The following is an 18,160-nucleotide window of genomic DNA, read 5'->3' on the forward strand; positions in this document are numbered from 1 at the left end:
AAACTCTGATATCCAAACACTTAGACAATTGACAGAAATATATAACTTTCTAATAGCTGAGTGGTCAAAGGATAGTTTTTGAAAGAATTAAAGAACCTATGATCCATCTGAAAACTGTCTAACAAACTAATAAAAAATTCATATTAAACCTCTGAGGCCTTCACCTCACCAGCTGCAAATGGGCACAAGATGAAAAAAAAAATGGGAACACTAAATGTGGAAGGGGTTTTCTGTAACTGGTACACTAACTACACTGTTGGAACTGGAGGCTGGTTCATTCATTCGATATCAATTAGGAATTATGCAAGAAAAGTGACTCAGTGTTCATACCCTTTGACCCAGTAATCCCTCTATTAGGCATGTACCCCAAAGAAGGGAGAGAAACCAAGGTCTGTTAAATACTAAAATTCATGGCAACACTCCAGCAGAGAACTATAAACCAAAATTATGTCATATCAATGGAATGGAATATTAAGGAATGATGAATAAAGACTTTGGAATACATGAGATCTGCATGAACTACTAGAGAGTGAAATAAGTGCTAAGAGAGAACATGCAAAACAATGACATCACAAATTCAATGAAGTGATCCTTAAAGGAAGTCAAACTGAAATGGTCTTAGAGACACACAGTGACTACATTGTACATACTGTCAGGTGCCATCACTGTAGTGGATATTTTTGCTTAACTTTTTCCTAAGGAAAGGTTCAGTCTGGAGGAAGGGGCTGAAATGACTGATGTAAAAGATTAAAAGTCAATTTTTTTTTTAAAGAGACAGCCTTTATTTTAAGCATTTTGCATTATAGATTTCAAAAGTAAAATGTCCAGAATGTCCATTCATCTTTAAAAGAAAACTACTTTTGACTGGCGAGCACAGAAAGGAAATAATTTGTAAGAGTGGGACAGACAGCTCAGTGAACTTTTTTTTTTTTTTTTTTGGCTTTTCATTCTATTGCCCATCTCAATAAAATTAACTCTTTGCTTCCATTTTAATTCCCTGTTAGCAACAATAACCAAAGTTCTTGAAATAATAATGTAATTCCAGGAGATAGATAGGGTTATCATAAAATAATGAAACCTCTTAGATTCTATAACAGAACTGGAACAGATATTGAAATTGACTGCTCCCTCTTTTGACACCGAAAAGGTGTTAACTAACAATATTCAATCACTTCTCTGCGTTTCATTAACATATAAAATTAAATTACCAATTTAAAAAATCAATATATCCTCTTTAAACATCTCTTACATTCACAATACTTTAACTATTTCAATTCAGTGTCGGTGTGGTTTAAGTAATTTCCCATTCGTAAGTCAAACAGCAATTCAAGCAATACAACCCACCCAGGGGTAGTGATAGTCTCTTTAGGTTTTGTAGTGCAAATGAAACGGCAATCAGAACTGCAGCAACTGTTTGACATTCCTAAAATATAAAACAGACAAGATACAGTACATGCAAAAAGCTCTAATAAGCAGATGGTCACAGGGCTGAAACATTGGACAAATTTAGCTGGTGGTCCAGAGGTGAAGTTGATGGGTTTCCCCAAAGTGTTTCAAAGCTTCTCTGCACACCAAGTTGCATCTCATGCTTTGTACTTGTCTTTGCCAGTCTCACTAATGACACAGACATGCTGAGGAAAGAAAAGCCGGAAGGAGACGTTAGGAAATGGGATGATTGATCTTGGAGGCAAGAATCAATTGCACGTTCTAAGAAGCAAGACAAGATTTTTGTTTTATGTTCAACTTGGTGTTTTCCCCTCATCTCCTCCAACTCTCTTCACAAAGGTATCTGTGTGACTCTTGCCATTGGAGGGTGGGATTCTTAACATTTCAAGGGGGAATGAATGAAACCTCTCTTTAAGTTTAGTTTCTCATGGACAAATAACAAGAGAAAGTTGTTCCAAGGGCTCCAATCAGCAGGAGCCTTCCCTGGCCTGGTCAGGCGCCAGCTCCAAGAATGTCTGTTCTGGACAGGAGCTTAATGTGCCTAATGGGAATTACCAGACTGTTTAAATTACAAGGCATAGAGAAGCAAAATAATTTTCTTTCTGAAATGTTATGAAAAACGAGAGCATTACTTACGTTTAAGTCCCTGAAGTATTCGTTGTAGTCAAGGGCATATCCAACAACAAATTTGTCTGGAATTTCGAATCCAACAACTGAAAAGAATCACAATTTATGACTAAGATACAGAAAACATAATGTGGAAAAATCAAATGCTTGCCAATGAATCTTCCCTATACAGTTTTAAGTGTCTTTATGTCATTTTACCTATTAAAAATTTTTAGGCTAAAATTCACGAACTGAAAAGCAATTTACTTACAGTCAGGCCTATATCCTACACTTCGAGGTGTCCTTTTCACCAGCAAGCTGTTAAAAAAATAAATACAGACACAGTTGAAAGACGGAGACGCTCAAGCATGTTGGAACTGGAAACAAGTTCTATTCTCCCCTTGTGCCGAACCTTGGAAATCTGATAGGCAGGTCTGAGTGCAATCTTTCAAAATTAAGTCAAATTATGGAGGGTGTGGGGGAGGGGGTTACTACAGTGAGGCACCTTCAGTCTAGAAAGATGAATAAACAAAAAGGATAGATAAGAAATAGCTGTGTAGTCATGGAATGCACAGAGAAGATAAACATGAACACATTTATCAGGTCCTGGAATGCAAGATTTAAAGCTCATTTAAATGAGCTTCTTGAAAGCTCAAAGGCTAACAAAAACTACTCTACAGCAATTGCTAAACCAAAACTCAAATAAGGACTTTTTTTTTTTTTTAACACATTTTAAATTAAAAACCGATTTACTATCAGGATGACATACCTGGCTACTTTCACCATCTTTGGATTATACTGCTTGACCAGAGAAAGCAAAGTCTGCATCGTTTTACCCGTGTCAATTATGTCCTGATCGTTAAAAAAAAAAAACAAAAACATTAAAACGGCAAAGGAAACTAGCACACCTTCAACCCATGGAGCAACTTCTTGTAGACAAGAAACAGCAATGGAAGATGAGCAAATGGCCAAACAAGTCTGTTACCACCACAAATGATAACAGTAGGCAGTCGTTTATATGTCTCCCATCAGGCCTTTTTCTGCACTCTTGGGACAGAGGCAAAGGCAGTGGGGCCTCAGGCCTTCGGATGGGGTTTTGGGGAAGCCTGGAGCTCAGTGATACCTTACTTAGATTGCAGCCATGCACACCTGCATTTCATTATTTAAGAATATCAAAAGTGCCCAAAAGAACCTCATAGTTCAGCTTCTCGTGAATTAGACATAGTTAAGTTCTTATTGTGAAGTATGGATTATCAAGTAATAAAACCATTTCCACAAGTCATGTATGCCAATCCTGGATATGCATGACAGTAGGAGGGTACTCCATGGGACAGGGGGATAAGTGTTCCTGGTACAGCCAGGAGTTAAGTCTTGGTCTTCTGACTACAAACCCAGCATTTTTTCTATTCTACCACATTTCTTTAACTTGTTTACACAATAATGGGAAACCATCTTTTGGAGAAAAAGGTATATGACCATTTTATGTGAGTGCAGTTATGACTATATGACATATGACTATGACTAGACCACACTTTAGAAAGGTTTTGCTGTTACTGATTATAGGATGAATAATTTCCAGTAGAAAAACCTTTGAGGTCAGCTTAGTCCAAACCCCTCAATTAGAATTTAGGAAAGAGAAGCCCATCCCCGCCTGCCTCAGTGGCCATCAACCCACCCAAGAAGTGTCTCTCCCCCTCACCCCCCCAATCTGAAGGTGTCACAGGCTCTGCTTCCTTCAGCAATCACCTACTGAAGACCTGGAAAGGAAAATCCTCAAAACCAAAGTCTTTGACACTGTTAAATTGTTCAAAATCAGGAACATATATGACTTTATCAGTGGACACGACACTAAAGAAGATACGTTACTATCTACCTGGCTGCTGCTCCCTAAAGTCCATGGGGCCTCTTCATCTGAAAACTTAGTAAGTGCTTAATAAATGCCTTTTCTTTCTTTTATTCATTCATCACTTAAGATCACACAGGTCGGAAGTGGCAGAGGCAGAATTTGAATTGTGGCTTCCTTTGATTCCAAAGCTAATGGGACTTGGGTTCAAATCCCAGCTCTGTCACTGTCTGGCCTTGTGCAGGTCATATAGCTTCTTTGGGGTTCAGTTTCCTAAATTCAAAATGAGAGGGCTGAACTAAGATGACCATGAGGGTCTCAATCTTTGATCCTAAGATCAGTAGGTACATGACATTTCTTCAACATGGTCCTATGGTTCAATGCGGAAACACAATCCCATAAAATTGTCACCATCCTTTTCTTCTTTCTACCAATCAGAAAAGGATTCTCATCTTGGAGGAAGCAAAGTAATTTGGTACTGTGGAAAGGAGCAAAGCAGCTTAGGTTGTGCCCCTTAGCACCTGTGTGGCCTAGAACTAGTCACTAGGCCTCTATGGAGACACACACAAAAGTGGCCTGGGAGCTAGGAGGCTAGGCCAGGTTCACCCTAGCTAGAGGGACTTTGGCTGAGCCAATTAGCCACTAGGAACATCCTCTGTAAACGGAGGTTAATGATGACCTCCCCTGGCTGTTGTCAGTAAAGTGGTTGTAAATCTGAGTTTTCCACAATATACAAATAGCAGCTGTAACGCCAGCTTGAGGCAGTTGAGTTAGTGAAGAGAAATTCAGCTTTGAAGCCTGGTAGGGACCTGGATTTGAGTCCCACCTTGGACACACACTGGCCCTGCCTTTGGGAGAGCCACAAGCTTTACCTCCAACTCTATTAGAGGAAGTTCCCTTGCCTGCACATTCAATGAAATCCACTGGCCCATTCCCCATCTCTATAATTATGGTCACTGGAGTAAAGTGTCATCAATAAGGTCAAGCAGGGGAAGAACAGGAGCCATTTTTGTGAAAAGGGACTTTGAAATGGTAACACTCACTTGGCTATTTAAGTTCTTGAACACTTATGTTTTTAAAAAGCCTCACTACTTCACTTTTTACCATTTCAATGGGCCCCCTGGTGAGATGCTCAGGTTCCAAGAATCCATTCTTTTTCTCTTTTACCTCTAAAGGTGTTTTAAGTTGTATATGTCTCCAGAATCCTCTTCTGCCTCCTTGCCTGGTGCAGTTGCACTCTGAGAAACCTCTGCTCTGAGGCTGTCCTCTCCTAATTGGTGACTCCACCCCCACTGGCCCCATGGGGATAAGCTACTTCCTCCCTCCTACCCTCTTTTCAGGTCCCATTAGACTATCAGCTCCTTGAGGGGAGGGACTAGCTTGCTTGTACTCCTAGTGTTTAGCACAGTGCCTAATAAACATTGGCACTATTCTATTTAAATCAATCACAAGAAAAAATTCAAACAGAATCATAGTACTTACTTCAACAATCAAGACGTTCTAGAAAAAAGGAAAGAAGGTGAAGTCATTCTTCAGTTCAAGTCAGAAAGTGAATGTTTTCAATTTCCAACCCCGTCCCATCAATAGAGTAATGCTTTCCAAACCTTGAGCTGGAGGCCTACGTGGATGGGGCTCTAACTCTATGTGCAAATAAATAAACATCCCTTCAGGTAGACAGACTGCCTCACACATATATGTTTTCATTTTCCCAACATATATAGATGCTGTTGTAATCAATAAGACACATTCAAAGTGCTACTGGATTCACAAGAACTTTTTCTCATCAAGCACCAAGTATTTATTTTCCTCATCAATAGATACTAATAGTATCCCATCCAATAGTAGGCTCCTATTATGTAGGCAGCTGTGCAATTTCTTGATGCTACAAGGGGTCCTCAAATTTGAAAAGCTCTATGCAACTGTGCTTATGGAACACTGTTGAAATTTAAAGTAAGTGGTCCATCAATATAGAAAAATTCAATATAATGGAGTTGGAATAACCTCTTGGGGTCTTAGGTCCCTTCCAGCTTTACATTTATGATTTTAAGCCCCTTCATCTCCCTGGGCCTCTTTCCTCCACAGTAAAAGGGGAGGAGGTTGGACTAGGCCTTTGGAGGTCTCTTCCATCTCTACGATCCTGAATCCAGGCCATGGAAAGTCAGAGTTGCAATTCTGGGTCACAAGTTATACTACATTTGGTTTCTGCTAATATAATCTTGTACCTTAAAACAACTATGCCTTAGGAAAATCACTGCAGCATCTATGTGGAAGATGAAACCAGTTCCAACAATCTCAGCAAAAGGTGATGAGGGTCATGAGTGCAAAGAAGCTGAAATGGAACTAAGAGGTTTTGGAAAGATGGAATTGGTTGTCTGTGGAGAGTGAAAGAAAGTCATGAGGCCAAGGAATACTCCAAAGTTGTGAACCTGGGTCACTGGAATGATAGGGGTACTCTTGAGAGAAATAGGGGAGGTTAGGATGGAGTGAGTCTGGGGGGGGGGGGGGTCAATACAGCAAATTTTGTTTGAACACCAAGTTTGAGATGCTATATACCTATCTCAAAGCTGGCTGCGTGGCAAACATTCTTTAAAACGTGTTTGCAAGCCCTGCAGATATCCCCAAAGTCCTATGTGGTCTTAAGCTTTATTAACCTTATATGTTTATTAACCATATATATAAAATTAAAGAACTATACAGTTCCTAACAGGTAATAAGACTCCACAGTGTCTGGATAAAGCCATGGTAGCATCAACTATAACGAGTCTTTTAACACACAATGCTCTTTCTTTCTAATTCAATATACAAACCTTTCCAGTTAAAGTTGAGAGATCATCTCCACCAATCACTTTTATGTCCCCTGTTGACTGGTCATTCTGATTGAAAAGAAAAAGTATTTCCAACACTCCAATTATGACCGAAGAACCAATGAGAGGATTTCAGAAGTTAGCTCTCCATGCCACTAAGACATTACTACATATATAGTTAGAAGGATGAAGGGGACAAAATCTTAGTAATTGTTAACTGGGGAGTCACAAGAAATGTTCCTTAGTACCTAGGGGGTTGGCATGAAGGTGGGAGTAAGAATACAGGTATGAGAAAATGCTATCAGGACCCTGGCCTGCAAGAGCAGCTTGCCATAACACTGGTAGCGTATTCCAGGAGTGTTCAGCACTCTGCTAGGCTGCTAGACATCTTAAACTCTTTCTTGATAACCAAAAAGATTTCAACTTAGTATCTGGGGGTTATTTTTTCTGTGATTGCATCTCCAATTTTTTAGTGGGAGTCTAAGGATAAATAGGATTCTGAAATGTAGGTAGATAAGAAATAAAAAATTAAATTTGTAAAGAGCTGCTTTTTGCAGCCAGGATTAACTAAACAGGCAAAATACACCTGGCTGCAAAAAGCAGCTCTTCACAAATTTAATTATCCTTAGACTCCCATCCCTACTCGCTTCTATCATATCATTCCAAATATATGTACCCAATAAATGAATTCAAGGGAAGAACTGCATTGTTAAAAACTAATGGACAATATATTCTTGGCAAAGTATTCTGGATGATATCTATCAGATTCACTGGGAAAAGTTTTCACTCTGCATTATAAAAAGGACAGCTAAATATTAACTATTGCCGAAATAAGATGATGGAAAAATTTTTTAACAAATTTAAAACTATTTTCTAAAAAAGATTTCAATAGGCTGAGATGTTGAATAGCCTCTGGATTGAACATCCTGAAGCAATGCTTTAGCGTTGTGCAATTTGCCTTATACTTTGGGGAAAGAATAAACTACCCTTTTCTATGCTTGCCTGAATGTTTTCTTTAATATCCTCAGGAGAGCTAGCTTCTTGGGGACTTGGAGGAATCTTTTCCTCAGTTTCGAAGGACTCCTGGCTTTTTGATTTGGGTGTAACGGGCTCGGAATCTGTCGTCTCCTCCTCCATGTTGGGCATTTGTCCATTCTGTGTTGGACTATCAGGATCAGACTTGTTCTCTAGAGGATTATTACTTTCAACTTCCTCCTCTTCCTCCTCCTCCTCCTCTTCTTCTTCTTCCTCTTCCTCCTCCTCTTCCTCTTCCTCCTCCTCTTCTTCTTCCTCCTCCTCCTCCTCCTCTTCCTCCTCCTCCTCATCCTCTTCGATCTCCTCTACCTCCTCCTCATCCTCCACCTCCTCCTCATCCTCATCCACCTCTTCTATCTCTTCCTCATCCTCTGCCTCATCATCATCTTCTTCCTCCTCCTCTTCTTCTTCTTCCTCCTCTTCTTCATCTTCCTCATCTTCTTCAGACAGTTTTACCTTTTTTGGTGGAATCTTGTCATCAATTTCAGAAGCAGCTCGCTTGGCAGGCAGATTTACAAGTTTCACGTTATTTTCTTCTACCTCTTCCTCTAGCGCGACTAAGTGCTGGCCACTAATGTACACGGGCCCAGAACCACATTTCAGACGCAGAACAACCGGTGGGGTAATCTCAAAGCCACCAAGCGAAACCGTGGGCTGCACAGACAATTTCAGCGATGCCAGGGTGACTGTAGTCGGGCTGCCTTCAAAATTCAGGGCCTCGGCTTCAACGACATGCAGTTCATCCTTGGCACTGGCTCCTAAGCTCACTGTTCTCAACGAAAGCTGGTGTTCGGTTTGCTCATTCACCACCTTGAAGTGGAAATCTTTGTCTGCCTTGAGTTCACAACCGAAGAGGAAGCTTTGCGCCCGGATGTGGTTCACATCCATATCTGTGTTCTCCGAGGGGCAGCTGTATGAAAGGCAGCGAGAAATCGGGGCAGGGTGGGCAACGGGTGACTGCTGGACTCTGTCTTCCGTGGAGTTCTGCTCAGGATGGAATCACACAGAAGAATAAAAGCAGGAAAGTATATTCTTTCAGGCCATTAGGACAGTGCTTTCCAAATATTTTCAGTGTACCCGTTAACTTGCTGAGAAACATTCATTTCCCCTGCAGCCAGCTAGTCAGAGGTCCAAACATCTTTTCCTCCACCTTTTATAACCCTTGACCACATTCTATGCATGTAGATATTACATACATACAAAAATGGCTACAGAGCGTACTGCTTGAGGATCTGTCAGCGCAGGCACCTCTTCTCACTGACACAGACTGTGACCCTTCTATGACTTCAGAGGGTCCTTAAAAATTGCTGTGACCAAAAAATTCATCACCATGTGGCCAGCCTGGTAGTTTAAGCCTTTCCACACTTAGCTGGCCTAGTTTTAGAACAGACATACAAGCTATAACCAACCAGGCCTATACCTGAAACCTTTCCAGCTTGGTAGAACCCTGCTAGGGCCTGGAGAACTCTGGCTTATCCTCCAAGGACCCAAGTTCAACTTCATACTACAATGAGGCATCATAACAAGACTTAAGTGTGTGTACCTATAGCTTATCATATACATGCATACATTTATACATGTATTACATAGATATACATACGTACAACACACAGATGCCACACATAATACACATATACCTGCACATGTGGACATATACATATATGTATATATGTGTATGCATGCACACAGACATACACACATTCTAACCATGCTCCCTTTCCTCCATTCAAATCTTAGGAAAGGGATGCGAGAAGAAAAATCCAGAAGATAAATTTAGAAATATAAGGGACTGAGATAACAACAAATCTTTATTAAGCACTTACTATGTGCCAGGCACTGTGCTGGCATTCAGTACCACATAGTACCCTCAACAGCTACTCTGGGGCACACAGTCTTCAGATCTGTTTAGTCTGTGGAACCTTTTGTTCTTTTCTTTTTGGGAAACGCCAGAATCCTGGGTTGGGGCCAGGGCTTAATGGTGAAGGCACAAATTAAACACATTCACCACAACCACACTTTCTTTCTTGGAGTCTTCATTAAATCCTGAAAATTAAGTTCTATGGACCACAAACTGAAAAACTACCACTTATAGCTCCAAAGGAATGAATAGGTCTGCCTAAAAGGTTGTCTTCCTACCCAAGTAATTGGGAAAGGGCCACACCCCATGTCTGGGGGCACTGGTCTTTGAGTTGGTTTTAATAGTTTCCCAATTACCATCACAGGTAGTACCTATGCCAATTCCTAATTATTTAAATCGAGTGGGTTTCTTGCTCTGCCCTTTGGTGCGGTCTTGAATTATATTTGCTTTTTATATGTTTGTAGAAGATAAGCTTCAAGCAATCTAATGTCAAGATGTATAGCACTATTTAACCTCAGAGTTAGTGACTACATACACATGCACACAAAGGTCAAGCTGAAAGCTACAACAAAAAGGACTAGAAGAAAACACACTGTGAACTACAATTATCTTTTCCTACGCTGGTCAGATCACAAACTGAGGTATTGTGTTCAGGTCTGGGTGCCACATTTGAGGAAGGACATTGCCAAGCTGGAGCATCTCCAGAATAGGGTGACCAGGAGGCTGAGGGAACTGAAGGTCATGTGATACAAAGATCAGTTTGAAAGACCTAGGGATGTTTAGCCTGGGAAGAGAAGACTTGGGGTTGGGTAGGAGGAGAGTGGATGATTTGAAGTGTTTAAAAGGCTACTATGGGGAAGAGGGATTGGACTTATTAGGCCCCAGAAGGCAGAACTAGGAGCAACAGGTAAAGGTTTCAGAGAGGCAGATTTGACCTCAATGTAAGAAACAACTTCTTAGCAATCAGAGCAGTTCCCAAATGGAATGGGCTGCCCTGGGAGGTAGTGGGGTCCCCATCAGCGGAGTTCTTCAAGTGGAAGCTGATGACCACTTATTCAGACACGAATTGGAATAGATGACCTATTGTCCTTTCCAACTCTGAGATTCTTGTGGTTTTTCTAAGTATTATTCGCCACCAAATGGCAATTTTCACATTGATGTTTGTGTGTATGAAATAAACTTTGAAACATTTTTATCTGCAGAGTTCCCCTCCAATGCTTCACTGTGGCATAGGGGTAGTAGTAGTTCAAGCTCTGGCAGGCTCTACTATGCTGTAAAGGCTTTGAATAGGTCTTGGCAACAGACCAAGTCTGCTTTCCAAGGATCAGCCTAGCTAATTATGGAGAAGCTCATCGCCAGTAAGTTAGCCACTTGGTAACGAATTCTTTGGCCATGGCAACCCAGAACAAAGAAAAATACAAAATGGCCAGCATTTCTCCATCTGCTACTGGACTGATGAGGATTAAGTGGTGGAGAAGGGGGCAAAGGGAGATATATATGAAGCTAATGATTAAGGTGAAACGTAGGGTCAGGTTCAAATACAATCCTTTGTTTCCCCTGTACTTCTTTGTCTATGGAAATGTTGACAAATTTATAAAAAAATTGGGAAAAAAAAGATTAAATTGGCCTTTGGTGCTCTAAACTTGAGATCTCTCTTTGTGCAGGGAATGAGGGGACATATTACTAGAGGAATGAAATCCTGTTGATCTCAACACTCTTGCTATAAATGAACCCAGAAGAGAAGAGGAAGCTGCAATATATTACCAGCCAAGAATTGTGGAGAAGTGGTATAAAGGATGTCACCAGAGAGATGCAGAACTGCAAAGGAAGGTGAGTCAGTCATGTAGTGAGAGCAAGGGACAACAGATGGACAAGCCGTACACTCCAATGGTATCCATGCGTTGTCAAGAGATCTAGAGGAAGGCTCCTATCCCAGCACGTTGGGTGGACTCCCTGTGGAGGATCTACAGGAGGACATGGACAAGAGGCGCACAGGATAAGAAGGCGTGATTGGCGTTGCGGATCTGCATCGCTGGAAGGAATGCCCGGATCAAGGAGATCACAGATCTATCCAAGTGCCTATAAAGTCATTTTAATCTTGAAGCAGGAAGCAGCTGCTTATTCATGACCCATAGCAAGTGAGTGTCACTGAAGACTGACGGTTGTGACTTGGCTGTAATGAATGAGGAATGCTGCTGGAAGAGGCGAAAATGAATAGCTGGTTTTCAAGCAGAAGTCTCTACTAATACGGAATGAAGAAAGAAATAGGGCATGATACCCAAGGGAGTTGTGAACATTTGTCAACAGATCATAATTCTTAAGTTTCCCATGTGGTGTGAGATTTCAAGCTCTTCACAAATTTTTTTTTAAATGGGAAAGAAGAAATTGGGGCAGAAGGGAGGGACAGACAGGAGAAAATAGCAATATCAGAAAGGAATACATTTTGTTTTTAAAAGAGAGGAGTTTAAAAAACACTTTCTTTAACATCACTCATGCTCAGACTGATCTTGTTTTAGGCACATAACAGATCATTTTAATTTTCCCTTTGATTATTGACTATGACACAAAAATGGCAAATGCCTATCACCCTTACCTGTCATGAACAGAGAGCTGGGGCAAACTCTTATACTGTTCAGATTTTATTGCTCTTACAAAATACTTTAATGGAAAATTTATTATAGAGTGTGAAATGAAATCAAAATTAAAAAGGAAATGACACTTGCACGATGCCATCTGTTGTGTTCTGAATTTCTTTGCATTGTAAGAAAATGTAATAACTTATAGAAAGTTTCATGATTAGTACGGATTAGCTAGCTTACAATTCACTGTTTTAAAATAACTTTAAAACAAGTGGTCAGAGATTAGCATGTGAATTCATTTTTTCATCCTCCCATTAATGTTAGCTGATCCCATAAACAATTTTAATCTCCATTTCATGGCTTTATGAAATTAAGCTTCCAATTTTTAAAACTTTCCACTACCTTTCCATGTGTATACTTGAAATACACTCTTTCTGGGGCAGCTAGGTCGCGCAGTGGGATAGAGCACCGGCCCTGAAGTCAGGAGGACCTGAGTTCAAATCCGGCCTCAGACCAAACACATGACACTTACTAGCTGTGTGACCCTGGGCAAGTCACTTAACCCCAACTGCCTGGAAAAAAAAGAAAAAAAAAAAAAGAAATACACTCTTTCATGATTCACTGCCCTTTTCTCCAATTTTTTCTAATTATTTCTCGAAACAAATATTTTTCAACAGCAGATTTTTTTTAAAAGTGCAAATTAAAAGATTCACATGGATAGCCACAAGACAGAAATTAGTTAATTAGCATTTTTAAAAAGAATTATTTTGCCTCCACTAAAGTCCTATGCCTCAATGTAATGTGGTAGGCATCTTGGATTTTCTAAGCCTATACCAGTGGAGCACATGCTCCAACAGGTCCTACCAAGCTGGAAAGGCTTCGAATACGGGCCCTGTGATGTCTGTTGTTTGAAGAACATCCCAAGTTTGGAGAGGGCAGAAGGGGAATGAATGACATTTTTAGCTATAGCAACTCTCTGCCAACCAAGTTACAGAAGGGTTGAGATCTGTATCAACAGAGAGGATATCCATTCTAATGAAATTACAGATCCTAAAAGTCTTCAAGAATTTTGGCTGGCAGGGGAACATTTCTAGGAATTTGATTTTCCCCTTGTTTTCAATTTCTAAGACAATTTTAGGCAGAGTCTGCTCCAATTTCTTAAATAAAATTCTATAGGAAAATCGGGAGTAGAAAAATCTGCCTCTTTTTAAATAGTAAAAAACTAGACATTTTAAAACTGCAAGTTTTTCATTAATTTAGTTCACCTTAATAATCCTTTAGAATCTAAACACAATCTAAGTAGCTTTAATGTGAATAAAAATCTTAAAAACAGAATTAAATCTTAAGATATGCACATGCCCTTCCTTGAAGTGCAGCTATTAAGAGCATTAGAAAAGAATATTTAATTCTTAACACTTCCTAGTTCAAAATAAATGGATTTCATTCACTACAATTATTTCTGACATCTACTGATCTCTGCTCTGTTAAAGGAAAAGTTCTCTGTCCAATTTCCTAGGCATATGAGTTCTGGTCATAAAAAAACAATGCCAATGTTCTCAGGTGGCTAGTGGAAGAGACATGGACCCCACTCATAATGGAGACATATTGCAACAAGTTTTAACTTTGCAACAGCTGCAATCTTGAGGTCAGTTGGCCTCGCCACCAACAGCTGCGGCCAATGAATGGGGGCAAGTGTTGTTTTGCTTGCTCACACATGCACACAAAAAAATGAATGACCCTTATTTAGCACAAAGATTCTCAAATTTTGTGTGCAGTTAAACAAATGTGCAAGTGAAACATCTGGCATGTTACAAGAAGCTTTCGGGATGGAGTAACGTCTGGCCAGAGCTTGAGCTGGCACAAAAACCTTTAAGATGGTGATGAGGAAGACAACATCCACACTAAATGGTTTGGCCTATTGCCAACAGAGATAAGTACCAAAGGATTAGTTCCTTCAAACAAGCAAACCATTGTGCGAATGAGGCCTACTCCCACACCCCAGTTCAAATTGAAAGAGAAAGCATTCTCAAAGAAAACCCACACGTGAGGAGTTTCTGTGCTACCCATTCTGAGTAAAGAACAGAAATAGTGAATATGACATTGGCTCTGATCTTTTGAGTGAAGTGAGAAAAAATAACAGGCTTTTTTTGAGGAAGAAAGTAATCAGGATGAAAATAAAGAGTGTTTCCAGCATGATGATTTAGAAAAAAAAAGTGTTCAATTCTACAATGGAAAATTACAAGAGTCCCAAGACCCCCAAAAGTATATATAATCAATCACAAATGGACACAGTGCTCTCACTGTTCATGGAGAATTCATCCCATGACAACTAAATACTCAATTACTTCTGCAGAAATTCAGAAGCAATAGAGAACTTTCTGTGGGAAGCAAAAAACAAAAACAAAATCTGATTGGTTTCTTCATCGTAGCTCAGACAGTTGCTCAGACCATAACAGTTACTGATTGGGAAACAGGTTTTTATAAAAAAAATTATATTAGGTAACCTACCTTATTGAGGCTCAGCTCCAAGTAACCTTTGGTTTCTACTCACAATCCAATCTATTCTCTGAGGACAAAAACTTACCTCAAGTGCAGACATGTTACAAATGCCAAAGGCAGTTTTTAAAAGCCACAACTTATTTAAATTCAGGTAGTCATAGATTTACTTTTGTCTTGAAAGCAAACTAAACGAAACTGAAAACCACAGAATTCAGTACTTCAGAGAACCAGTGGCTCAAGCTTTACAGAAAATGGACAGAAAACCTCCAGTTCCCACATAAAAACACATTCCTAACAATCCTTCCACAGTGGGCTCTTCAATCACCTTAAACAACGTGAAATATACTTACACAGTAGCTCTTCAATCTGATAAAATCTACCGTCATAGGAATTGATTTATCACTATTTCTGTTCAGTGCCTTGATATAATCCAGCAAATCAGCAAAGAATTTATAGCCACCCTTTAGGACACAGAGGGCAACGATATGGTGGCCTCCCATCTCCTTCATCACATCTCGTGCCAAACGTTCGGTCCTGATTAGAAAAAACCCCAAGAATTTAATAGAATGTGTTTAATATTGAACACTCTTCCCTAAAACTCTCTGAGCCTGAGTCCACTTGGACTGTACTAATCTACCCCACCCCCTTACTGCCCCCCCCCAAGAATTCTCATTTTATTAGGATAAAAAACAATTCACTTGAAAGCCAAGCATACAGGGAGACAGATACAGTACCCAACAATCAATTTCTTCAGTGCAACTTGTTGCACAGGAGACATGACACCATTTATTTTTAGAAAAATGTCTGCATGCTCCAGATGCACAGCCTAATTTGGTCCATTGCTCAGTAATGAGAAAGCAAATATACAACTCTAGAACTTTCACAGAAGTGTTCCCCATGCTCCCCAGCATCTCACCTGGGGTTCCACTTCTCCAGTTCTGTAATACTCATCACTATAGAGCTCCACCATCCAATGATGTTTTTTAATTTTAAAATGGTTTCCTGGATACTTTTGTTTTTCACAGTCATTTTCCAACTTCACCCCCAACAATTAAGCAAAAGAAATCAGCTTTACGGGGATCCTAACTGATGGGTGTATGGATGTCCTGTATCTGTAGTCCACCACCTAAATCTTCCAAGGAGAGGGGTATTTATTTGTTTCATCATCAGCCTTTTGGTTTTTGGTTTTTTTTTTAAGTGAAGAGGATTTTAAAGTATGAAGAAGTATAAGAAAGGTAGCATAACACAATGGTAAGAGAACTAGACCCGGATTCAGATGACCAGGGTTCAAATCTCAGCTGTTTAATTTCTTTAGGCCCCAAACAATCACAGAGGTAAAGCTGGAATGGACCTGGGGGCCAATTTGTCCAATCCTTTTATCTTACAGATGATAGGACTAAGGACTAGATAGGTTAAATGTCTTGCCCATTATCACCGAGCTAACAACTGTCAGATTTTGAACCCATATCTTCAGTATTCTACATCCAAGTTCAATACTCTACTTTCATCATGCCAATTTCCTGATGAGACCTAATGGTCTAGTTTTAAAACCTAAGTCCTATCTAAATCCAACATGCCTTTAGCTGTAAAAAATAAAGTTTTCAAGCCTTTTACATACATTAGTAACCAACATCTTTAAAAAAATCACATCAGTTTTGTGATTAAAAAGTAAATTACGGAGGCAGCTAGGTGGCGCAGTGGATAGAGCACTGGCCCTGGATTCTGGAGGACCTGAGTTCAAATCCAGCCTCAGACACATAACACTTACTAGCTTCGTGACCCTGGGCAAGTCACTTAACCCTATTGCCTAGCCCCCCCCCCCCCAAAAAAAAATTACACTCGGAAAGACTTGACATTTGCATCAATTTAAAGTCTCACTGACCTGTCCATGATAAGTCCATGAGGAATGAATACTTTTTCCAGATCTTGAGCATAATGCTTAGGGATGCAGAATAAGTCCAGGTCATAGCCTGGTTCATCATCTTCAATCTGAAAAAGAAAGTTTCCCCAAAATAAGAGGGCTTGGCTAGAAATAGCACAGGCTGCTGACCCTGGTCCAGGAACACCAGATCTTAGACTAACAGTTACATGTCAAGCCGAAAGAGTAACAAGAGACTGCTGTTCCCCAAGGTCCTAACTTATCAGTCTACAGACAAATAAGAAGCACAGTGGAGGCCTGAGCTTAAGCCCAATCGCCAGAAATTCGAAACTAAAGCATCTGCTAAACATCCATCTCACCCATAATTGATTCCTCTACTACAAGTTGCAAAGTCATTGTCCCAAAACAATGGAAAATGAATTACAAAGAACAAGCTTGTCTTTAAAGAAGAGACCTCTGTCCTACCACAGCTTCATGGAGTTAGGGGGTGTAGAACATAACCTACAATGTCCTCTCCCCCAACATTTGATCAGTTTTGCTTAAAAAAAAAAATTTTTTTTTCTTCCCCCTTTAAAACAATTCTTTGCTCTGCAAGAAGGTTCCCTGGGAGGAGGACAAGGGAATGATACAGAGGGAAGGAAAATTTAGATGGTGTAAAAATGAAATATATCAAATGTCCCATTTGGTTGTCTTTCACAGCCATTTGTACTCACAAAATCCCAGAATGTCAAATCTGACTTTCCCCATTTCCCTGGTCTGAGTAGGCTCCTGTTTCTGCCAATAATATCAACCAGGGCAAAGGCTCCCCTCCAGCTCTGAAACCGGAAGAGCAGAGCTTTTCTTGGAAGGCATAAGGTTGGGGAAGTAAGGGGCCGTGAGTGATTGGCTGCATAGCAATATCAGGAAATTAGAAAACCATATTTCAAGCTAACAAAATTGCAGAATCTGTCTCTGAAGAGATCCCATAGACCATATGGTCTAAGCTGAACAAGAATCCACTCTACAACATACCCAATTAAGTAATGACCACTAGCCCTGTTTGAAGACCTTTACTGCAGGGGAAACTATTATCTTCCCAGTTAGCCCCTCCCACTTTTGGAAAGCTCTATTATTAAGTTTTCCTCAAATTCAACCCTAAACCTGCCTCTTTTTGCAACTTAGGCTCATAGACCTAGAGCTGGAAGGGGCTTCAGAGGTCATTTGGTCCATCCAACACCCCCCCCCCCCAACAATGCTGCCTACAGCCCAGCACAGGCCCCTCTCACCTCACCTGGACCATTCCAATAGCCTGCTGCTTGGTCCTCCCACCTTAAGTCTCTCCCCACTCCAGTCTACCCTCCATCCCTCAGCTGTCAAATTAATCTTCCTAAGGCATAGGTCTGACCATGTTACACTACCCTCACCCTGCAAAAAACTCCAATGACTCCCTAACACTTCCAGGATCAAATATAAAATCCTGTTTGGCATTCAAAACCCTTAACGTAACCTGGCCTCTTCCAACTGTACAGTCTTACAGTTTACTTATTGCCACACACTCTGGAATCCAGTGACACTGACACCCTTACTGTTCCTCCCACATAATATACTCCATCTCTGACTGCATTTTTACTG

General features: G+C 40.3%; 1 protein-coding gene across 1 annotated transcript in view; it reads right to left on the reverse strand.

The window, feature by feature from the left end:
• Positions 1–903: 903 nt before the first annotated feature.
• Positions 904–18,160, reverse strand: part of HPRT1 (hypoxanthine phosphoribosyltransferase 1) — a 31,451-nt gene continuing 14,194 nt past the window's right edge. Inside the window, exons 2-9 of the mRNA XM_027837826.1 lie at positions 16,553–16,659; positions 15,021–15,204; positions 6,703–6,768; positions 5,378–5,395; positions 2,822–2,904; positions 2,324–2,370; positions 2,083–2,159; positions 904–1,631 (exon numbers count right to left, since the gene is read on the reverse strand). Coding sequence (XP_027693627.1) covers positions 1,584–1,631; positions 2,083–2,159; positions 2,324–2,370; positions 2,822–2,904; positions 5,378–5,395; positions 6,703–6,768; positions 15,021–15,204; positions 16,553–16,659 — 630 coding nt within the window. The 3' untranslated portion in view covers positions 904–1,583. The remainder of the gene's footprint in view (positions 1,632–2,082; positions 2,160–2,323; positions 2,371–2,821; positions 2,905–5,377; positions 5,396–6,702; positions 6,769–15,020; positions 15,205–16,552; positions 16,660–18,160) is intronic.

This window comes from Vombatus ursinus, unplaced genomic scaffold, assembly GCF_900497805.2.
Source record: "Vombatus ursinus unplaced genomic scaffold, bare-nosed wombat genome assembly UNPS02004573.1, whole genome shotgun sequence".
Lineage (NCBI taxonomy): Eukaryota > Metazoa > Chordata > Mammalia > Diprotodontia > Vombatidae > Vombatus > Vombatus ursinus.